The 24,856-nt window shown below is 45.5% G+C and overlaps 1 protein-coding gene and 1 pseudogene across 1 annotated transcript; one reads left to right on the top strand and one right to left on the bottom strand.

The window, feature by feature from the left end:
* The first annotated feature begins 216 nt into the window (after positions 1-216).
* On the top strand, positions 217-17,591 carry LOC123404859 (annotated as a pseudogene).
* Positions 17,592-18,932: 1,341 nt separating this feature from the next.
* On the bottom strand, positions 18,933-22,016 carry LOC123406272 (receptor-like protein EIX2). Its single transcript, XM_045099758.1, has one exon. The coding sequence runs from the start codon at positions 21,947-21,949 to the stop codon at positions 19,118-19,120; it is 2,832 nt and encodes a 943-aa protein (XP_044955693.1). The 5' UTR covers positions 21,950-22,016; the 3' UTR covers positions 18,933-19,117.
* Positions 22,017-24,856: the final 2,840 nt, after the last annotated feature.

The raw sequence follows: 24,856 nt of genomic DNA, 5'->3' as shown, positions 1-24,856 counted from the left end.
CACCACCGATCCCATCGCGATCCCATCCCGCCGCCACCTCCTTCCACGTCCCGCGCGGGCCTTCTCGCCGGCGAGGCGAGGCTGTGGGGGCGTCCCTCCTCCTCCTCCTCCTCCTTCGACCTTCAATCACCTCATCCCCACCGGCGACCCCGAGGATAAGAACCCGAGTCGCGCCTCGCTCAAAATCCCGACGAATCTCGGGCCGCATCGAGGAATCCCCGAGGGTACTCATCAAGAATCCAACCAAGAAACCCCCCGCCCGGCCCCGGTCGGTGGTCTCCGGCCATGGACACGGACCCGCTGCTCCCCACCACGGCGCCGCAGCCGTTCCACCCGTTGCCATAGCACGCGCCGGTCTCCAACTTCGACGCCGCGCCGCCCCCCTCCCCGGCCTCCTCCTACAAGGACCGCCTCATCTTCAGGCCCCAACACCCGCCGCCGCCGCCACCCCCGCCCCCTCCCCCTTCCCCGCCATCGGGGCACCACCACTACTGCCGCATCTCCGTCGGCCACGCGGACCCGTTCCGCGACTACGACCACCCGTCCTGCTCCTCCTCCCCTTCCTCCGACGAGGAGGCCCCGCCCCAGCCCACCACGCCCTCGCTCTACAATCTCATCAGCGGCCGCACCAACCTCCACCGCTCCCGCACCGTGCCCGCCATGGCGCCGCTCAGCGTCGCCGTCCTCGCCGCCTCCGCCGAGGCCGACCACCACAACCCGCCACCGCCGCCGCGGAGGCCGGTCATCGTGTTGCGCGCCTTCCTCTTCTTGCTCGCCTACCTCGCCCTCGGCGTCACCTTCTACGCCGCCTTCCCGGCCAACTTCACCTCCTCCAACGGGCCCACCCACCCCATCGTCGACGCCCTCTACTTCTGCATCGTGACGCTCTGCACAATCGGCTACGGGGACATCACCCCGGCCAGCCCTGCCGCCAAGCTCTTCGCCATATCCTTCGTCCTCATCGGCTTCGGCTTCGTCGACGTCCCACTCTCCGGCATGGTGTCCTATGTGCTCGACCTCCAGGAGCACCTCCTCATCACCGCAATCAAGAATCCCCGCTCTGCACGCAAGCACAGGCACAACTACATCTTTGACATCAAGAAGGGCCGAATGCGCGTCCGCATGAAGGTCACCCTCGCCCTTGGTGTGGTGGCCATCTGCGTCGGCGTTGGGACCACCTTGCTCAGGAAGGTGGAGAGCATGGGCTGGCTTGATGTCGTTTACCTTGCAGTGATGTCGGTGACCATGGTCGGGTATGGCGAACACGTGTTCAAGACACTGCATGGACGCCTTTTTGCCTCTCCATGGCTTCTTGTGTCCACGCTAGCCGTGGCACGGGCATTCCTCTACTTGGCGGAGATGAGGATCGACAAGAGGCACCGTGCAATGGCCAACTGGGTCCTGTCTAGAGACATGACCGTGTCAGAGTTTCTCGCTGCAGATATCGACAACAATGGCTATGTCACGTAAGTTATCGCAGCACTAAACCTTATTTTCATGCATGCATTGACCAATTCGTGTATCGAACTTTGTGTTGAATACCATTCACCAATTTGGCATGTACAACGATTTTGAAAGTACTATGTCCCTGCAGACTTAATTTGCACTTAAGCTTTGATTATGTTATGTATCGATTAATAGTGCTAGCCACTATTTGTTCAAGCATTGAATAGCTAAAACTAACTCAAATGTATATGCTCTTTCAAAGGAACTAATGTGACTAAAGAATTTGATTGATGGCAAGGCATGCATTTCTTATGCACATTGGAATCAGATTCAGAATGTATGATGAATGGTTTCTTTTGTGCCCACGTTTAAAATATAGGAAGCAACTTCTCATTAGCCAATTTCTTTTGGGTGTGTTGTACCCAGGAAATCTTATGGTTCCATGTGTACTATTTGATTGTGTATATCCAAAGTTTTTTTTGGTGCTTACTCGAAAAAATGCTTTATTTACTTTGATTAATCCGTTGGTAGCCAAAAAAACTGTTTCTTCGTGCATAAATGTATACTGTTCATTATTCGGACGAGATGAGTGAAACTGCCGTTTTGTATCGGTTTCAGGGAGGATCATTTCTCTGTGCATGATCCATGACCTGGTAACCAATGTTTATATATTTAGTTTTTATAAAATCCATGACCTAGCATAGCTTAAAGTAGGAAGTGAGGTGCTGATGGTTACTAAGTATTATGTTATTATTTAACTATGATGCTCTGTTTCTTTTTTCAAGTAGGAAGTGATGAATCGAACAGGGAGAAAGGACACTTTATCTTCGACCATTCTTGACTCTGACCCATCCACGACTAGCGCCGTCACCATCCTCGCCTCCGGACATAGATTGGTATGCCCATTGTGATATGTGCAAAGAGATGTGATCAAGTGTACTTCTATTGTGTTTTGTTATAACTTTTAAACACGCACGGTATGCCATAGATTGGTATGACCATTGTGATATTGCAAAGAGATGTGATGTATCTTGATGTTTTTACTGAACCATTATTATTTTGGGCGCATAACGACTATATGTTACTATCATTTCTTTTATATCACTGTTTGCATCACCAGGTGTTTACGCTAAAACAAGTGGGTTGCTGCAAGCAATTTGGAAGACAAGGCCTCTGGACGGAGCTATCTATCCATGTATCTATATATAATATAGTTTACTACTATACCGTATAAAATCAGTGTAAATAAGTTAATTCACTACCACTATATCTTGGTGTGGTCATGCTATGATGTTAGCGGACATGAATTTTCAGTGATATGTTGATTCAAGAAATTGGCATTTGGTTCGGCATGTAGTCACGGTCTATGCTCTTAGGAGATAAATGTTCTGTGATTTTTTTTCAAGTATTATTGTATTGGCATTATGAAGATTACCTTCAATGTGAAAAGTACTGAGCATGGAGCTATGTTCTTATTTATAGCTCTAACTGCATGTACCATATGGATAAAAAATAGCTATCATTTCTAATGAAATGATAAGATTTCTTGATCTTCAATAATGATGTGTACATAAATAGCATTGAACCTGATGCTGCCTTATGATAATATTATGGTGATGTTGAACTCCATAATGTCTTGCTTCTGCCACACGGGAATATTTCTCCTTCCTTTTATTTTGTTATATCTTGCTTGAGTAAGCAAGTTAAACCTGGATTTCTACTAACTTATCATTATCTACTTGAGAAAATGTTGTGACCGGCATATAGCACAAAAAATAAATAGTACCACATCTTTCCGTATATTTAATCAGATCGGTTTAAATATATCCGCGAGTAATCAAGGTAACAAACTGGCTAGAAGGTGCATGATGTTGCATACGTCTCGCGTGAAAGAAAATTGCAGGCTATAAAATGAATTGCCCCTATTAAAGGGAGGATTGATACGAGAAATTATTACGGAATGTAAGGATGGAAGGAATTGTGAGTCAGAGAAAAAAATATAGGCATTGCACAATTCATTATATTTATGAGCAACTCTTTCGATCATTTCGTTTTCATATGTCCGTGTGTCTGTTTTTATATACGAATACAGTCATGTTTTCTGAAAAAATTAATAAAGCCGCAACTACTCGTTGACCATGCACGGAGAAGGGATGAGCTGCCCGTCGACGTCCATCCCGCAGCCCGCCGACGACAGTGTCCAGCCTCCTCGACAGCGAGCGCCTCCTACTTGTCGCAAGGTATCTCCCGTGTTCGTCGCTCTCCTGGATCCCACTCCCCCAACCATAATATTCCTACTATAAGATATTATAGGTATTAGTTGCTATAATAGATTGTTGTATGTTTACATATCTACTAGCACTTCAATGACGGTGCGGAGTTTAAGTAGATTTTGACGGGGGGCGTGAGAGGAGGGGAAGGGAGGCACGGACTTTTCAAATACAAAAATCATGATCCAAAAATTGACTATCTAACCCGATGCAACGCACGGGCACTTTTACTAGTACGTACTAACATAATTAACTACACGCTATGCATCCATGTTAGTAATAAAATCTCATATCCGTAAGCGATATATTTGAGGCAAAATGAAAAAACAATGATCCAAAAGAAAAACTAATTCACAAAAGGAACTGTCCGTGAAAACTTCTCATCCAGTTGACCCTTTTTTTAGACGCATTTGTCTTAGTCGTCACACTACACCGTGTGGCGACCGATAGTACGTTGTGTGACGTCCGAGACCTAGTGTGACGTCTAAGGCATAGATACATAGAGTAACGGGCCAGGTGCTGTGACTGCAACTCTGCTCCCCAAAAGGATTCATGCCATCTGTACTGAGACCTAACCATAAGTTCCTTGCGTCAGCTGCAAATCTCGGGAACTCTCTCTCGATTCTTCTCCACTGCCGACTATCAGCGGTGTGCCTCAACTTATCGTCTTTCATACGATCTTCCATGTGCCATCGCAACAACTTCGCATGATCTTTGTTTCTAAACAGATGTTTCAACCGTGGTATTATAGGAGCATACCACATCACCTTGGCAGGAACCCTCTTCCTGGGTGGCTCGCCCTCAATATCACCAGGGTCATCTTTTCTGATCTTATACCGCAATGCAGTGCATACCGGGCATTTATCCATATTCTCGTACTTCTCACCGCGGTAGAGGATGCAGTCATTAGGGCATGCATGTATCTTCTGCACGTCTAATCCTAGAGGGCAGACAAGCTTCTTTGCTTCGTACGTGCTGGCGGGCAATTCGTTCTTTCTTGGAAGCATCTTCTTCATCAGTACCAACAACTTTTCGAATGACGAGTCACTCACACCGGTCTCTGCCTTCCACTTCAGCAATTCCTGTGTGCTACCCAGCTTCTTCTGGCCATCTTCACAAGTTGCGTACAATAATTTGTTGTGGTCCTGTAACATCTGCTCGAACTGCAACCTCTCCTTTTCTGTGTCGCAACCTCGCCGTGCATCAGAAATGACCCGGCCAAGATCATCAGCGGACTCATCTGGTTCCCGTTCTTCATCCTGATCTTCTTCTTCATTGTCTTCCATTGCGGTATCAGCATACTCAGGGAACATAGATCGGTAGTTGTCATCATCGTTCTCTTCTTCTTCATCGTCGTCTTCCATCATAACCCCTCTTTCTCCGTGCTTGGTCCAAACATTATAGCCCGACATAAAGCCGGACCGAAGCAGGTGGCTCTGAATGACTCTCGAGGAAGTGTAATCCTTCTCATTCCGACATTCAACACATGGGCAAAACATATAGCCACCACCATGCTTGTTCGCATCGGCTGCATCTCGAAAAGAATGCACGCCTTCTCTGTAAGCAGTTGTGGGTCGATCACCGTACATCCATGGATGGCTCATCTGCGTTATACGACAGTATATCAAATACAATCACGATCCTAAAAATTAGTACCGCACGGTCTAAACGAGGAAATATAGTTGCTAACCTTTTAGAATAAGTAGAAATAAAGAGGAAGAGGTTTAAGCGTGGCTCGGGCATCTCATATCGTAGTTGTGTTCGGTGAACTGAAGCGGCATCGCTCTAACACACATTTCAACAAACACCTCTAGTGCATAAAAAAATGGAGAGCTAGCACACACCACACTCTTCTATTCAAGAAAAATGCAAGGAAGAGGGAAAAGGGGGGTTGTGTTATATATAGGCATAGGACTTTAGTCCCGGCTTGAGACACAAACCGGGACTAAAGGTGGCGCACATGTGGGCTGCACACCGCGTAGCCCTTTAGTCCCGGTTTGAGACACAAACCGGGACTAAAGGCTCTTTACGGGTCGGGACCAAAGCCTCGTGGGCGGCATTGCGATTTGGGGCGACGTGGCCGGGCCTTTAGTCCCGGCCCAGAGGGAGGCCGGGACTAAAGGGTACAGGCCAAAGGCCCGTTTTCCACTAGTGTCTAAGATTGGAGTTGGGGGAAAGGAAGGGGCCCCACCCCGATGAAAATCAGGAAAGGATGTTAAGATTAATTGAAAGATTAAGTAAACATGTGTAGGATTTTCGCCCCCCGACTCAGTGTCAATTCATCGTTCATTTGTTTCCCTGTCAATTCACCTGGTACTATACTGCTGCACCGATTGCATGCTGATGTTACTAGCTAGTACTATTCGTCAAACTGTTCATGGCAAGTTGGCTAGCAATGTCTATCGACGTGTTTTCTTCAGCTCTGCTGTTTTTGCACCACGTTTCTAGAATGAATTGTTGATGCGAGATGTGTGTCCATGAGTGCATGTTTTTGCACTACGCTTCCTAGTCTTCATCATCCGAGTTGTCTTTTTAGCATGAATAGTTGATGTGAGATGTGCCTCCATGTTCATGAGTGAGTGCATGTCTCGCGGTAGCCGACGGTGGACAGGGTGATACAGTATACTCCTCCAATGCATCGTATCTGTAGCCCCGGCCATGCCAGATTGACAAGCTACGCGTTGTTGTGTTCTATGTGCAGCCGACCCAAACCTATAGCAGCACAGAAGCATGCTGCAGCATGAAAACTAGCTAGGACACTGCACCTCCAGCAAATCCATGGAAGCTATGTACGTACTCCACTGGATCCAATAATTCTGGATGCAGCAAGCGCAGTGCACCGTGCACACACACGCTGGCACGGGTGTAGGCATGCATGCCTTGACCTGACGAGACAACTATGTCCTATGCACAACCAGCCGTCCATCAGCGGAGAGCAAAGCCGGACGCCGGAACGAACAAAACCCGACGTCGCCGGCACCCATACACGGGCCTCGGCTCGACGCAGCTCTGTGCCATGGCTCTACGGTACAACACATGGACGCATCAAGTACCCCTCCGTTTCTTAATATAAGTTATTTTAGATTTTTTTACTATAAGACTACGTACGAATGTATGTATACATACTTTAGGATCTGTTTGGTTCCGAGCCATACTTTGTCAAGTCAAAATTTGACAGCAACAGTTTAGTTGACATATGTTTTGTTTTTGCCACACTTTGGCTTCCACACTTTATTGTCGCTGTGACCCATTTGTTATAGAGTCAATTTTTTTGCCAACTTTTGCAAAAGTTTTGGCGTTAGTTTTTTCAGCCACACTTTGTGACTTGCCACACTTTGGTTTGACAAAATTAGTCTACAACAACACTTCAATTGTAGATTCACACATTCTGCTTCGTAATTTTTTAATGAAATCTTTAAAATAAGTTGTATTTAAGACTCGGACGGAGTAAATGACATAGTCAATGCATGCATTGTCCTGGCATGGCGGGAGCATGCATATATTGCAATCGCATGGCCGACGCGGCTCGTGCAATGCAACCCATGATTGATGTCGCCCCATGCAAGCTGACAAAATACGGAGTATTTGGTGACCGCTGCTTTGAAGAAATGTGTCTCCTCGCTCGCCATGCTTGCATCCGTGCCGCTTCACTGGCTTCGCCTGACCCCTACCTACGTTGCATTGCATCTTCATCGTGTACTCCAACCTAGGCATGCACTGTCTCCGTGTAGCTGAGCTAGTACTGATGGTAGGCACACGATTGCGCTGCAGGAGCTACTCGTGCAGTACGGGCCGTGCTGGGCAGTCTGCTGCGAGCCCGTCCTATCTCTAGGCTATTGCATGAACGCTGACCATCCAAAAGGATGCAAATTAGTCCCTGGTGCCTATTTATGCACCAAAAATGCTAGACCTTCGTAATTCATCTATTAAATCTTGCGTAACATTTATAACTAATCCTGTTGTCTCCCTGATTTTCATGGGTGTGGGCCCCCCATCCCTTTTAATCCAATCCCAAGTGAGTCTTTACACTTTCAATTATGTAAAAACTGTGCGTTAGTTTTAGTAGGTCTAGCAAAGCCCATTCTACCTCAGTACCTCTACTCAAAGCAAGCGACCACATCTCGGGTTGGAGGTCATGAGAAGAAAACATTTTATGTTTCAGCGTTCATTGTACGTGGAAGATATGTAAACCGTGCTGCACCCATGCATGGCTGCCGCGCCGCATGCAAGAGTCCATGGCTATGGGAAATCAAGAGAAGAGATAAAAAGGGGGAGTAGGGGGGATCCAACGGAGGTGGGAGTGCAAGGCATGCTATTATATATACAGGGTCTACTAGACGTATGAAAACAATTGTTTTTATATTTTGTGCTGTTTTATTAAACGTATTTTAAGGGATAATATTATATACAGGGTATATTAGACATATTAACGTCAAGAGAGAGGGACGTGAAGAAGGAGGAGGGCAGTGGGGCCGTCAGCCCGTAGCAGCAGCATCATACGGCCCCCATTTAAGTTGACCCGACCACGCCATGCCCTGGGGGCTGGGGCCCCGCGACTCAGTGTCAATTAATCGTTCTTTTGTTTCCCTGTCATGCTAGTAGCCCTGGAGGTGGCTGCGTGATCTGTTAGGGCATCTCCAACAATTTATTGGTTAGCTTGTTGATAATATATGTCATGTCATCAGTCAACACTTTAACATACAACTATTTCAATGGGTTGTATCTAGTTTGTCCAATAAGATGTGAGGTAATAAATAAGGTGCTTTCTCATTCTATATTGAAGCTTGTGCAAGGATGTTGGTTAATTTACATACAACCTTGTTCTCTTTCTTCATCTATTGCAATGACACATTATCAAAAATCCTATGTGTCAAAATTACCAACAACTATCTTACAACCATTGAAGATGCCCCTACTGTATTGCTGTACCGATTCCATGCTGATGCTTGACTGGTATTAGTAGGGGGTGTTTGTTTCCAGAGACCTTTTGGTGTAGGCACTAAAAAAAGTCCCTTTTAGTCCCATATAAAACAAACAGGAGTGACTTTTATGGACCAAAAGGGGTATTTGGGACTAAGGGAAAAAGTCCCTATGAAAGGGTCTTTTTAGAAAAATTTTGGCACTTTTTCCAACAGCACCCCTACTTTTAGCATGTCATTTAATAACTTCTAGTACTCCTGGGGTAACATGGTCTTTTTACATGTCATTTAATGATCCCTAATCCCTGTTTAGTCCATAGAAACAAACGGGTAGGAAACTAGAGACTTTTTAGTTGGGACTAAAAAAAGTCCTGGGACTTCTGAAACAAATAGGGCCGTACTATTCGTTTAACTGTTCATGGCCAGCTGGTTAGCTATCTACTTGTGTCTTTCAACGTGTTTTCAGCTCAACTGTCTTTGCACCTCGTGCACCATTTTCTAGTCATCATCCGAGTTGGCTTTTCGAGAATGAATAGTTGATGCGAGATGTGCGTCCATGTCCATGAGCGAGTGCATGTCTCGCGGTAACGGACGGTACACAGGGTATACAGGACACGCTCTTCCACTTGGATCGTATCTGCAGCCCTGGCCAGATTGACAAGGTAGGCGTCCTTGTGTTCTAGCTGCTGCCGACCCACACCTATAGCAGTAGCATGAAAACTAGCTAGGGCGCTGCACCTCCTGCAAGGCATGGGAGTTATGTACTCGACTGGATCCAACAATTCAGGACTGCACCGTGCACACGCCGGCACGGGTGTATGCTTGGACCCGATGAGACATCCATGTCCTGTGCACAACAAGGCGTCCGGCAGCGCAGAGCAGAGCCGGACGCCGGAACGAACAAAACCCGACGCCGCCGGCCCCCATCCACGGGCCTCGGCTCAGCTCTGCGCGAGGGCTCCACGCACAACACATGAACGTGGGCTCATCCATTCGCCGTACAGGGTCACTAGAGACTGCTTAGCGTCGAAATGCACGTGATGTTTTTTTTTTTGTGAAATCACTCATTGAGGATATAATTGAGGAACGTGACGACAGATTTATATCTTCCTTTTTGTTACGGAACGGGACAAGGAGACGACACATGCGACCCCATACAGACAGGGCAGCGATAGGGTGGGCCTACGTAGCGATGCCGCTGGCCCAAAGACAAGCGGTGCCCGACCCGTTACTTTCAACCCCTACGGCCCATCTACGACAGTCGGCCGTGCCCTCGAATGAAATTGATCTGTCACATCATTTATAGCCGGACTCTTCAAACCGTCTCAAACGTCCGGATTGCGTAGCCGGACAATTGAATGTAAAACAAGTGGGTAAGAGGTAACATGTTAAATTTTGCCTTCTCCAGTGCCATAATTCCCAAAGTGTTAACATAGCAATTGACTTGATACCTCTTTTTGCCCTCGTTGTGTAGCTTCAATGATAGTAGTCAATATCTCCATAGGGTTTGTACCTTCTGACCACCTATTGTGGCTGAGAGAAGAGCAACTGTGTCATAGTGCCATCTTGTTCCACATTAAGCCAGAGAAGTTGCGGCACTAGAAGAGATGCTCCGAACATTTCAAATCTTCCAACCACGGCGCTGGAGGAGGTCGTCGCACCACTAATATCCCAGGCTTTCCGGGAGCCCATGCTTCCCATATAACTTCCCCGAAGTGTTCCTCCTTCGATCACATGAACTGCAGGCAGTATGCCGACCTCGAAATATATTCACCCATTTAAATTTCACACTATCCCTTGGTTGCGTGGAAAACAAAACCTCGTCAGCCGATTTTGCGTAAGAAGAGCGAAGCCCCAAGCATGAGACAGGTAGGCCATAGACGGTAATGGCATCCCGGCAAGGGCGAGCCGCGAACAAGCGGGAGAAGATGGCGTGACACTCAGCTGGCCTTGTTGTCATCGGAGGGCACTAGTCGGCTTGATGGGTTCGAGTGCTAGGTGTAGGGGACGTCGACACTAGGAAGAGGTAGGGGTTAGAGGGGTGGCCGACAACGACGGCTGGTTCGGGGATGGCAGGGTGGCGAATCAGCCTCGGTTGACGCCACCACAGCAGGTACGTAGGAAGGTGACTGAAGGATGACTATGAACGATGCCGTCGATGGAAGGAGTGCGATGAACTCGTAGACCTAGCTACTCGTGCAGTACGGGCCGTGCTGTTGGAATCACAATACAAAATGGTAGTCTGCGAGCGCGTCCAATTAATGCTCCATGGAGATGGATATGGTGTCCAGCAAGAGAAGAAAATGGCAGTCTGCGAATTCTCCAACGCAGGAGGATTAGTACTACTATTTCTTTTCATTCTCTTTATACGTGCATGAAGATCTGCAAGCATGCATGCGTGTCTCGGAGGCTCGGAGCAACTGTCAGACACCATCACAGCAGGCAGGGCCTACGAGGAGTAATCATGCATGCGATGAGCCCAGACACGTTCATGATTAGTTCTGCATGCTGCAACTAGCAATCAAGTTGGCTCATCCATTTGCCGTCATTAGAGACTGATTAGCGTCGAGATGCACGTGATGATTTTTATTTGTCTTTATTTCCGAAATCACTCATTGAGGACCAGATTTACACGTGAGGAACGTGATGACGGATTTATTTCTCTCTTTTTGTTACGTAACGGGAGAAGAAGACGACGCATGCGACCCCATACAGACAGGGCAGAGATAGGGTGGGCCTGGTGGGCCTACTTATGCCGCTGGCCCAAAGACAAGGAGCAGCCGAACCGTTACTTTCAACCCCTACGGCCCATTTACCACAGTCGGCCGTGCCCTCGAATGAAATTGATCTGTCATATCATCTATTGCCGGACCCTTCAAATTCATTTCAAACGTCCGGATTATATATCCAAACCCTCGAATGTAAAACAAGTGGGTAAGAGGGAACATGTTAAATTTTGCCTTCTCCCTTGCCATAATTCCCAAAGTGTTAACATATCAATTGACTTGATACCTTTTTGTGCCCTCGTTGTGTAGCTCCAATGGTAGTAGTCAATATCTCCATAGGGTTTGTACCTTCTGACCATGTATTGTGGTTGAGAGAAGAGCAACCGTGTCATAGTGCTATCTTATTCCACATTGAGCGAGAGAAGTTGCGACGCTAGAAGAGATGCCATGAACATTTCAAATTGTGTAGGCAGAACTGAAAGTAATAGTTGTTCTCCCAACCACGGCGCTGGAGGAGGTCGTCGCACCACGGACGATCTTGACGTTGCAGCCACACTAATATCCCCAGGCTTCCTGCGAACCCATGCCTCCCATATAACTTCCCCGAAGTGTTCCTCCTTCGATCCGATGAAATGCAGGCAGTATGCCGACCTTGAAAGGTAAAACCTCATCGGCCGATTTTGCGTAAGAAGAGCGAAGCCCCAAGCATGAGACAGGTAGGTCATAGGTAGGTCATAGACGGTAATGGCATCCCGGCAAGGGCGAGCCGCAAACAAGCGGGAGAAGATGGCGTGACACCCAGCTGGCCACATTGTCATCGGAGGGCACTAGTCCGCTTGATGGCTTTGAGTGCTAGGTGTAGGGGACGTCGACACTGGGAAGAGGTAGGGGTTAGAGGGGTGGCCGACAACGACGGCTGGCTCGGGGATGGGAGGGTGGCGAGTCAGCCTCGGTTGCCGCTACCACAACAGCTGGTTAGGGCAAGGCAGGAAGGTGACTGAAGGACGACTATGAACAGTGCCCTTGATGGAAGGAGGACGATGAACTCGTAGACCTAGGAGCTCGATCAGACAGCTAGCTCCTTCGACCCCATTACGACTGACGGCGACGACATGCTTGGGCATGGCAGGGTGGCGATGCAGCCTTTCTTGTCGCCACCATACTTGGCGGTTAGGCCAATACTAGAAGTTGCCTCAAGGAGGAAGAGAAATAGTACCACTGAAGTACAAGGAAGATAAACTCTTAGCTATTGGATCTCGACCGAATAGCTCTGGCAAAATGACCAAAACCATATTTAGTTAGGACGTGACTACGTATCAGTCGACTGAAATTAAACCAAGTCTTAGAAAGTGACATAGTACGGAGTATATAAGAACGAAAGAGAATAATTGAAAAGGAAAAAATTATACGGATTTTCATGCAAGATTAAAGGCATATAGCATTGATTGAGACATAGCAGAACTGTTCTACTTGACTGGCATATAGATAGATGGGAACTTGATGACTATTCTGTCGGAAAATTGACAATTTCTTGTCGAGCAGACCGACGAGAATGCATGAATGAATGAAGTTTTATGGTGGGTTTGGTGGCAAACTAATGCTACCGGTGCAAGCATAACTAATCGGCACGCATATGCGTGTGCTAGCTAGGATCGTTGATCAGTCAAGTGTACGTGGGTTGATCACTAGCTCGACCATGACCTGCTAGCTAGGGCTCGCCTCCAATGCCGTGTATTGGAGCGGAGCTATGCTGGTCTGGATACGAGATTTCAGGGGTGCAGCCAGATGGACGACCCAACGGCGCGAGGGATATATGCAGCAGATGGCGCGACGATGACACAAACAAATCCCGACGAGTCGCCCATGCATGCCTGGGCAAGTTGAGCCTGGACAAGTTGAGCTAAGTGTATAATCTACAAATCAAACAAATCCCGACGATGGCACAAACAAACCCCGACGAGTCACACATGTAGATCGAGCGGAGCGGAGCGGAGCCAGAACTTTTGTAGAGCCTCGGCAAATTGAGCCTAAGTGTATAATCTAGAAATCAAAATTCGGGTATTCGACTGAGAAAGGTGTGATAGCCCCCGGATGTCTGGGCACCCTTGATGAACAGTAAAAAAATTGAAAACAAAATCAAAAAAATCTAAAACTTCCCAGCATCAGAGATGATCAAACTTTGTAGGTTTTTACAAGTTTTCATGCCAAAATATCGTATAGAAAAAGGTGTATAAACGAGTTTCAGATTTCAGTGCTAAAAATGCTAAAAACTTGAAGCAGCGAAATCTTTTTGGTGTGCAGATCTCCACGAATAGTTTTTTGGCATGAAAACTTGCAAACACGTGTAAATTTTGATCATCTTTGATGCTGCAAAGTTTCAGATTTTTTTTCTTTAGATTTTACCGGTCATAAAGGGTGCCTAGGCATCCCGTGTCTCTCTACTCCAGACATCATGTTCACGCGTGCGTGCGTTCGTGTCATGTGTTGTATTCTTTGATGTACTCATTCTATTCCTTCTATCAACGAAAAGATATGCCTGATTTGCATATTCGCGAAAAAATAATGTATGGCGAAGCCGATTCCTTTTCCCTAGGACGCGATCTCGCATCGGACCAATTTTTTTATTCTTTATTTTCTTCTTTTTTTTTTTACCAATCACGTGTAAGTGATCGGACATATAAGGAAAAGTATAAGGAGTGCGGCTGCGCGGAAGAAAAAAATAGGTGTTCAAAACCGGTACGCCCGGTGATTGACCGGCCGTGTCCACGGATATTTGAGGGTTCGGATTTACATCAGCGCGCAGCCACCGGTGACCAAATGTGCAGGATACAAATGTATGCAAAGGCCATTGCTTCCATTCCATCGGCACGTGCCCTGCGTGCATGATGACTTGTGGTGGCGCGTCTAACTAATCAACACATATGCATCCGCATCAGCTTGCCATGCACGGCCCACCCTGAGTCCTGACCTCGCAGCTAGCTTCTTGCACTTAATTACTGGCCAGCAGCTTCAAGGACAGCTAGCTACCTCGCGTTGCATGAGCCGAATGCCATGCCAACTTGGATCCGACACATCAGGGGCACCGTATGTATAGGACCAGGGATATATATATGGACGGACCCAAGCCGATCCGACAGCAGCTTCAGACATATGTACGTACGGTGCATGCGCAGCAAAGCAAAAGCAGGATAGACAACGGCACATCACAGCAAAAGGGTAAAGACGGCAGCACAAACTAACAAATCGCCACGACACACATGCTACGCTACGTTACACACGCGGCCACACATGACATGCACAGTGCCCTGCAGCATCGTTGCCACTGTGCGCCGATCAACTAATTAATCAGCTGGACCATGCAACGCAATGCAATGCAATGTAATGCATGGCGCCATGCCGTGGTAGGGTCAGAGCATGCACAGGAGATGGCCGTACGTGCACCCCGTGACCGTGATTGATTACAAGGTTACAGAATAATTTGGTGACCGCATTTGCCGTGCTTCAATGCACGGTGTCTCCTCTGGCCATGGCCCTCTATCGTGTCATCACCTTCACATATGCACATACCTTAGAGTACCGTGTTGTGCGTGCATCTGTTTTCTCCCTTTGCTTTGCGGGCTAGTTTTTAATACCAGGTGAAAACCACGTACTCACTCTATCCCGAATTAGTTCTTTTATATTTATTTTGATATGAATGAATCTATACACGTTTTAAGAACATTCGTTCACAGATTAAGAACCAGCAACACGGAAGGAGCCAGTGCCGGAAAATTAAAACCATCCGAGTTCATCGTCACTCATCAGTTCAATCCTATATAACAGTTACATGAATTAGACCAAAGCTCTTATTACAAGCCTACGGAAGAGAAACGAACACATTCTAGCACAAGATGCTAAATGCTTTGGCACCTTCATTTATTTCAGACAACAGTAGTAGGGTGAAAAAATATCATGAGATTTGCATTAGTTATTTGATGCCGCACTTAGCAGTTTATCCTGCCCCAAGTAACAACCGCAAACATATATGCCTTTTCATACGACTTGTCAAAGAGGTGGAAATAGGTAACTCTCCACACTTTCTTGAATAGTAGGGTGCAAAACACGACCCGGATGCCAGCCACAACACCTGGTTCCCCTTGGTGAGGTTCTCTGTTGCAACGTGAGCAAACGGAGATGAGGTGAAGGAACTTGAAGAGCTCATCATGGATGATTGCGAGGACAGCTCTAATTAAGGACAGTAAAACTGAGCTGTTTTCCAGCCGTCTCACGCATTTAACGATGTTGGCCGTCAGATCTCGTGTGCTGATCGATTCTGATCGTTCGATCACTAAGTGGGCCACCTGTCCTATGGGTGACTGCTCTCGTGAAAAAATCGGTGCGACGTGGTTAACTGGACCTTAGCCCAGAGGCATGTCTCCCGCACGAAGCCCACCAAGTGCGACGATTGGATGCGAACCTGTGCAACGCCCCCGCCAGCCGCCGCTACACCTTCGGGCTTGGGCTCACCCTGCAGGGAGAAAATAAGATCTGCAGACATCCTCTCTCTCCCATCCCCACGACCGGCGGCGAAGGGCGAACATGGAGCGGTCAACAAAATCGATCCAAACGTCAGCGAGCGGCGTCCTCCGCTGCCTGAATCTCCTCTGACGCCGAGACAAGGTATAGTCCCCCTTTTTTTAGCCGATTCTGGACAACCAAAGCAAGGATAAGAGAAGATCTTGCTTTTACCTTCCTAGATATGCTCCCAGTGTACCTATTTTTTGCAATGTTTCTTGATCCAGTCTGCCATGTATGTGATTTATGTTTATTTCCATTGATAAATCAGGCATCCACGTCCTTCGACATGATTGCTATGGTCTAATTCCTATTAGCACGTTTATGACTGTAAGCTTAGATGGTAGATTATGTTTTAGTCACTGGTTTATTTCCACATTCAAATAAAAGGACCCTGATTGGATTGTAACATGAGGGAAATATAAGTTTTTGATTCTAAACTGTATGCGGGATGTTTTTATCAGGTTGCAATATGTTTTGTTCGTGTGCTACTTACATTTAATTCCTTTGCAATCTATCCGGCGTTCCACAAACATACCAGGATGATGCTCTCCGGGAAGGTGCTGTTCACGGACACGCGCAAGAAGGCGGCTCATGCGTGGAAGCGCATTGTCGAGCTGCATCTAACAGGTCATGTGCCCGACACCAACCCCAAGCTTTCTCCCGCATTTATTTTTCTATGTATTTACTCTTGACTGGTGTACGGCCATGTTATTTTTGTGTGGATTAACATAAGAGGAAGCCAACTTGCTGAGGCTGTATGTTGGCCAGCCTGGTTATGCCGATCTCCATTGGGTATGATCCTATAAGAGTCTTGTTGTTGGTGCCATGCAAGGAAGCTCGGTATTTACTTACTCCCCTTCTACTTATAATGGATTTCGTTTCTAGATTGAGTTGGCACCTCTGTATTTTTTTACAGTGAATTTGCAAGGGCAAGATGTTTGCCCGGTGCACCTGAAGCTCAAAACTGATGTGTCGTTGGGATTCCATTTTGTTTTGTGAGGAAGATGGTGGAGCGGAGGAAGTAAGTTTTCTTTGCGTTAAAGAACATGGCTTCCATTAACTTTTTTGCAGGTAGCTGAAATGGTCCGCATGGGAAATGGTTTGCTACTGATTATAGTACTCCCAGGTAGCTGAAATGTTTCACGTGGGAAATGGCTGAAACTATGCAAGTGTTCAAAGTTCAGAAGCTACCTGCAATTGTTCAAAGTTCAGAATGTTCAGAACAAAGCAAGCTTAGCAAAGCAGAGGAAAGAGTGAGAAGGAACGACTAGGATGTAAAGCTTTCAGCAATGGCTCAACCGGCTGACGACATAAAATCTTGCTTACTCAATGTACTCCAGAACTCCAGATTATGTGTAGGTTACACTTAAGAGTGCTTAACATGTAAACAGTGTTTAACCACTGTAAGCCGTACTTGGAACGTGCTCTTTGGTATAAAGTGCAGTGCGAGGGATGATGGGAGGTAAAGCTATGCAAAATCTGAACTTTATTTCCAATGCTCTCCATTTCTTTCCGTTCTTATTTCTTTTCTATTGTAGTGTAGCATGTATCTTGTAGCAATCAACTCAGATCCATCCTTGTCCAGTGCTCGAGTGCCTCCTCCTCTGGCTGATAATCCGGTGGAGGTCCTGACAATTGCACACATAACGTACGTAGCTGTTCAGGGTTGCTGATTAGCAGGTGTTTGTATTTGGTCTTTCATGTGTTTTTTTCTCTTTACTTTATGCATCTTCACTCTTAAAGTTAGAAGTTAACAAGATACAATCTTTTTCTTCAATGCAACCGTGTCTGAACAAGTTTGTTATTAAATTCATGCTTGCTGCCACAATAATTTTATGACTTACCATGTCCAGTAGAATAATTCAGTATTTGTATAAGTAGTTTATGGTTATAATTACAAAAGGCTATCTATATAGTGTTCCATAGACCATTCGTCCTGATATAACATAATGAAGCTGCTGCCACTACAAATCTTCCTGTCAATCAAGATAAGAAGAGGGTGTCAAAATTCATAGTCAACTTGAGTAACATGTGAGATAGATAGACATTGCTTCATGGTAAGATGAATCATTTTTTGGTCTTGGTGCCCAACTACTACTGTTAGCTACTTCTTGCACGATCGAAATGTTTTATTAGTATCCGTGTAAAAATCAAATAATCTATTCGTAGTAATTTTCATTCAAGCTGACACTTTACAACTTGGTCTGGTTGTTCCAACACTTAGGTTTGGAAGGAACCATTGAATATTTTATTAGTTCCACCCAATTATGACAGTTGAGCTTTAATTTGTTTACTACTCCCTTCGTCCCAAAAACGCTCTTATACTCTGGGACGGAGGGAGTAATTGGGAAGATCTGTTGAGATCTGTTGAGGCATGCCTTTGACAATATGACTAAGGAGCAAAATGAATGGGATCCCAATAGGTACTGGAAAGGGCGATATGAAGAAGAAGGCTATACTGGCGGTAATGTCAAAAGCAGAGAAGGCTTGGAGTTACATGGTAGGAAAATTTACCAAGTGTCACATGAATTTAATGTGTATTAAGAGTTTGCACATTATTCGGGTGTTGTCGCGGGTTTTACGGCTAACTAGCGTATCCAATATACTTTAAACATGTTTACATGATTATATGTTTTTTCAATAATCATGCAATTAATTTCTAGACGAAAAAACAATGCCATTTGAGGTGAATGAATTTTTAAAGCTTTTATTACCTTGAGATTTTTTTGCGATATTGCTTGCCTATATTGAGGGATTGTAACGTGAATTTTTGGAAAAGAACTAAAATTTTTGGTGTATACATTTTCGTAATACTCCTAACATCTTTTTGTTAAAATAGATGGGCGCAGCGCCATCAATGATCTATTACTACATAAAACTGTATGTGTGGAAGCGTATGCCTCTTGGCAGGGACACGTGCGTGTTAAATTGATCAAAGAGTTACATGTTGTTAGTAGGATTGATCCTCATTCAAGCTATACAACACTCTATAGAGGATAATGATCAATCCTAACTAACCTATCTTTTACAACAATACACATGCACACACACACTTCAACCTAGGCACACACATGCTACATGACGTGTGAACAACCGAACAGGCCTATCGTTTAACATGCGCACCTTCATTCATTCATAGACATCAAGAGTAGGGTGAAAAAACATCACCATACTAGCATTATTCTATGGGGCACCGCACTCAAGTTGTTGTCTCCTTGTGGTTTATCCTGCCCCAGGTAACAACCAGAAAAACATATACCTTGTCATACAACTTGTCGAAGAGGCGGAAATAGGCAACTCTCCACACTTTCTTGAACAGTAGGGTGCAAAACACGACCCAAAGGCCAGCCATAAACCCAGACCCAAGTCCAGAGTAAAAGAACAACACATGCTCAGAAGCCTTCTCAATTTTTTGCTGATTATCACCCTCTAGTGCATTATCACCTGAGCAATTCCTTTCCAGAGGAGTGCCACACAGACCAAAATTTCCCCTGTATATGGACTGGTTGTCCAAGTAGAGGGTGTCAAGTTGGCGTCCCGGTGGAATTCTTCCTGTAAGATTGTTATATGACAAGTCCAAGGAGCTTAAATAAGTCAAGTCGGACAAGCTTGTTGGGATTTCACCAGAAAGGTTGTTCCTTGAGAGGTCCAGTGACTCAAGTGATTTCATAGCTCCAATCTTTCCAGGAATTTTTCCACTCAATTGGTTCCATGAGAAGTTCAGATTCAACAGCCCATTAAGAGAGGTTAACCCATCTGGAATTTCACCCGTTAGGTAGTTGAGTGACAGGTCCATACTCACCACGTAAAAAATTCCAGTACCATACTTAAGTTCTTGGCGCTTCATTACAATAGGCCAGACTTCTCTAAATTTACCCACATAGCCGGTGTACCATATAGACATGTCAATCCCAGGTCTCTTTGTATGTTTTTGGGTCATTGCTGTTAAATTTGACAAAGACCATGGTAAAATACCAAATATACTATTTCCTGCTAAACTCAGTTGACGAAGGCGTTTTAGATTTGTGATAGTTATTGGAATATGTCCACTAAAGAAATTGTGACTTAGTTGCAAAAAGCGCAAATATACCAAGTCTCCGATCCACAATGGCAGTGTTCCATGGAAACTATTTGTTGAAAGATCCATGAATGCTAAACTCGAGTAGTTCTTCAGTGATGATGGGAACTTTCCAGAAAAACGATTGTGACTTAAGAGGAGGAAAACCAGGATAGGCTTTTGAGAACACCGAGGAAATTCACCCACTAAAAGATTGTTTGATAAATCCAGGACAAGTAGGTTCCTCAACATACAAACAGATTCAGGAATATGGCCACTGAAGTAATTGTAGGATAATGTCAATTCTACTAATCTGTAAGCTCCAAACTCTGACGGCAGAGGACCTGAGAAAGAGTTGTGTGACAGATCCAGGTGTTCTAAGTTCTTTAGAGTAACCAGGTGTTCCCCTGTGATGACACCATCCAGATTATTGTTGCTAAGGTCGAGTTCGGTCAAATTACCGAGGAGACTGATCTCAGATGTGAGATGTCCAGTGAGAAGGTTTTTAGAAAGAGAAAGATACTGTAAACTAGTGCAATTCCCCAACCCTGGTGGTATATCTCCGGTAAGAAGGTTGTTAGAAAGTGCAAGGTAATATAGTTTGGTGCAATTCCCCAACATTGATGGTATAGGTCCAGTAATGCTATTGTAAGAAAGGTCAAGGTATTGTAACCTAGTGCAACTCTCTATCCCTAGTTGTATAGGTCCACTAAGATTGTTATTGGAGAGATAAACAAAAGTGGAATTTCCCAACCCTGGCGGTATAGCTCCAGTAAGAAGGTTGTTAGAAATAAAAAGGTTTTCTAAACAAGAGAGATTCCCGATGCCTAGCGGTATAGCTCCAGTAATGTTATTGTAAGAAAGGTCCAACCAAGATAAGTTGGTTAAATGTCCCATTCTGTGTGGAAGAATTCCAACCATATAGTTGCTGCTCAAGTTCAACCTCTGCAATTTGTTGGACGAACATCTTGGCAATTTATCTAGAAACTCTGTTATGTTTCCTGAGGACAGGCTTCCATCAAGCCATAGGTTTTCCAAATCACATAGAGATTTCAAGTCTACTGTCATTGTGGCTCTGTTACCCATGGAGCTCAAACTTAACCATTGGAGGGACGTCATGTTTCCTAGAGCATTAGGAAATGGACCATGCAGGGAGGTATCGGAAAGGTCGAGGTACTCGATGCTTGTTAAGTTCCAAAACCAACCGGAGGCGATTGGATGGCCAAAGTAGTTATGAGAGAGATCAAGGTCCTGAAGATTTGTGAGGTTTAGGTGTGTGAGGGATTGGTTTGCACTTGAAAGCAAGCACTCAGAAAGACCGAGAAACTCCAAAGATGGAAGTTTATTGACAGTAACAGGCAAATCGGCTATTGAGCTGAGATTCATTCCACTCATACCAAGATGCACCAATAGAGGTAGACGGGCTAGCCAAGAGATGTCTGTTGAGACCATTCCCGTATTATTGAAATATCGTATGTCGGATAGGTCAAGGTTAAGGTATTCAAGCTTTGACAGGTTGCCAAGCTGTGGAGGCACCGTACCAGAGAAAGACATCTCGGACAAATCCAGATGCCTCAAGTTCTTTAACGAACCCAAGAACTCTGGAACACGACCATCAGAACCAAACAGTCCGTTGTTCCTGAGATTGAGGTACTCTAGATGCTCTAGAGAAAGCAATGAAGGACTTATCTGACCGACCAAATTAGCATAGCCAAGGTCAAGCTTGATGACATGCCCGGTTGTGTTGCTGCAGGTGATGCCTGCCCATTGGCAGCAATCATGGCGCTCTTGTTGCCACGACCCAAGGGAGTCGTCGGTATCATTGATGACTTGCTTGAAGGCCAGCAACGCTTCTCTTTCGCGCCCTATGCAGCTCGGCTGGAGCCTCCCTGCGTCGGCGGCGACGAGGAAGAAGCTCCAGGTCGAAGCTGCTGCCATAAGGAGCAAGACGAAGTTGGCAAGCGAGCGATCCATGGCGGTGGCGATGGTGTGGTGGTGGTGGTGGTGCTGATCGGTTGCTTCGTGCTACGAAAGAGTGTATATTTCCTGCAGCAACGTGTGTGGTGGTGGTGCTCTTAAGAAGGCATGGGCACGAACAAAGTGCAGAGCTGCGGACGTGCGTGGATGAATGAGGTGCTCGTTTTTCCACAGCAGGTGTGTGGGCAGACGCGAGTCACGAGTCATGAGTCATATTTGGTGGTCATATTCGTGGGCTGCTCCGTAGATGCCATGGCTGCACGACGCCGGTGGTCACTGGACGTCCATGGAATGTAGCATGTGGTGTGTGTTGCTCTAGGAGATTTAACGAAAATCCTAGACCTACGAACTTCTACGTACCTGTTACGTAAACTTTTAACTAATTTAAACACCTCTCCCCCCTGATTTTTAGGTAGGGTGGGCCTCATCCTTCCTCTTAATCCAACCACATGCTTCCACGTCAGATCACTTCGTAAGCTTACGTAAATAATTACGTAGATGTAGCATTGCTCGAGATTTAATTAGATATACATACTAGTACGTAGACTGCATTCAGCCAAGTAGCCAGTAACTGTTGGGCAGTGCAATGACGCATGGTTAATAGTACAACCAGCTAGCTGATGGCTATAAAATGTCATCATGTCATTTTTATCTACGTTTATTGCTGGCAAATACAATAGTTAAATATAAAGATTTTCTATTTTATTAATATCACCGTTCATCTTTCATTTTCACATAATGTATAATAGCATGTGTTGTAGCTGGCCCTTATTTTGAAACCTCACATATTCTTTCTTCTCCATGCCAGCATAAAAATAATACTTTATAAATGTCTTATGGTCCGCTTACATAAGTGTATTGTATTTGCTCTCGGGCGCTCAGTCACTGAGGCTCGATGAGAGCGTTGCTGCTACGTAGGGTATTCCTCAAGGAGTCTTGTTCCATAAGAGAAAATCAACTCTTGGCCGGATGCTCTAAATTCTTTTTTTTTCATTGTGATAAGTACGGGCTCTAAATTCTTTGCATCAAGCTACAGGCTGGAAGATGAAAATAAAATTTGAAGTAGAAAAGAGGAAGCCAAAAAAATAGTCAATGGCAAAATTTGTCAATGGCAGCCCAAAGGACAAGAGGCCAAGCGGTTCCATGAAGCACCAACAGTTATGGATCACCATTGTGCATGGACCAAATAAGGCCGCGCTTAGCATGGAGGTGTTTCAATACAAGTGTATTTAATTTACAAATGTAACTTATCGAACTGTGAAGGATATCGGCAATAAAGTAAACGATCGTTGGAGGTCAGTATTTTTTATATAGGTGTATTTGTTGCGGAAACGACAATCCAAACATGGCCTAAGAGGGCTCAATTATACACCACCTTGCGAAAGAGAGAGCAATCAGGTAGTTCCTATTTGGCGCATAAGGCGCCCGTTATAAGTCATTTTATAAATGGGCTCCTGAAGCGCTGCGAGTTGGGCCGACCCATTTTGGGTGTTTCTTTTTATCTCTACTATTAAAGGGAGATCTACCGTCGTGATGGTTCGACCTCCAGCGATCCCCCCTCCTACCACTACCCTTTCCATCGTTCCATCGATTTTTTTCAATCCCTCCATAAACCAGGCGATAAACCAGCCGATTAGTTCAATAAAAAACCCTTCTCCCGTAGCCTCTGTTGGAAATATGCCCTAAAGGCAATAATAATTAGTTATTATTATATTTCTTTGTTCATGATAATTGTTTATTATCCATGCTACAATTGTATTGATTGGAAACACAATACTTGTATGGATACATAGACAAAACACTGTCCCTAGTAAGCCTCTAGTAGACTAGCTCGTTGATCAAAGATGGTCAAGGTTTCCTGGCCATAGGCAAGTCTTGTTACTTGATAACGGGATCACATCATTAGGAGAATCATGTGATGGACTAGACCCAAACTAATAGACGTAGCATGTTGATCGTGTCATTTTGTTGCTACTGTTTTCTGCGTGTCAAGTATTTATTCCTATGACCATGAGATCATATAACTCACTGACACCGGAGGAATGCTTTGTGTGTATCAAACATCGCAACGTAACTGGATGACTATAAAGATGCTCTACAGGTATCTCCGAAGGTGTTCGTTGAGTTAGTATGGATCAAGACTGAGATTTGTCACTCCGTATGACGGAAAGGTATCTCGGGGCCCACTCGGTAATACAACATCACACACAAGCCTTGCAAGCAATGTGACTTAGTGTAAGTTGCGGGATCTTGTATTACGAAACGAGTAAAGAGAATTGCCGGTAAACGAGATTGAAATAGGTATGCGGATACTGACGATCGAATCTCAGGCAAGTAACATACCGAAGGACAAAGGGAATGACATACGGGATTATTTGAATCCTTGGCACTGAGGTTCAAACGATAAGATCTTCGTAGAATATGTAGGATCCAATATGGGCATCCAGGTCCCGCTATTGGATATTGACCGAGGAGTCTCTCGGGTCATGTCTACATAGTTCTCGAACCCGCAGAGTCTGCACACTTAAGGTTCGACGTTGTTTTATGCGTATTTGAGTTATATGGTTGGTTAACGAATGTTGTTCGGAGTCCCGGATGAGATCACGGACATCACGAGGGTTTCCGGAATGGTCTGGAAATGAAGATTGATATATAGGATGACCTCATTTGGTTACCGGAAGGTTTTCGTGCATTACCAGAAAAGTTTCGGGCTCATCGGTAGTGTACTGGGAGTGCCGGGAGGGGTGCCGGGGACCATCAGGAGGGGTGTCACGCCCCAAGGGGTCTCATGGGCTATGGGAAGAGATAAACCAGCCCCTAGTGGGCTGGAATAAGTTCCCACTAAGGCCCATAAGGTTTGAGAAGGAAAAAACACAAGGTGGAAAGAGTTTCCAAGTGGGAAGG

Source organism: Hordeum vulgare, chromosome 6H (genome assembly GCF_904849725.1).
Source record: "Hordeum vulgare subsp. vulgare chromosome 6H, MorexV3_pseudomolecules_assembly, whole genome shotgun sequence".
Taxonomy (NCBI): domain Eukaryota; kingdom Viridiplantae; phylum Streptophyta; class Magnoliopsida; order Poales; family Poaceae; genus Hordeum; species Hordeum vulgare.
The sequence above is the reverse complement of the archived record's forward strand: the minus strand, read 5'-3'. Positions and strand labels throughout refer to the sequence as shown.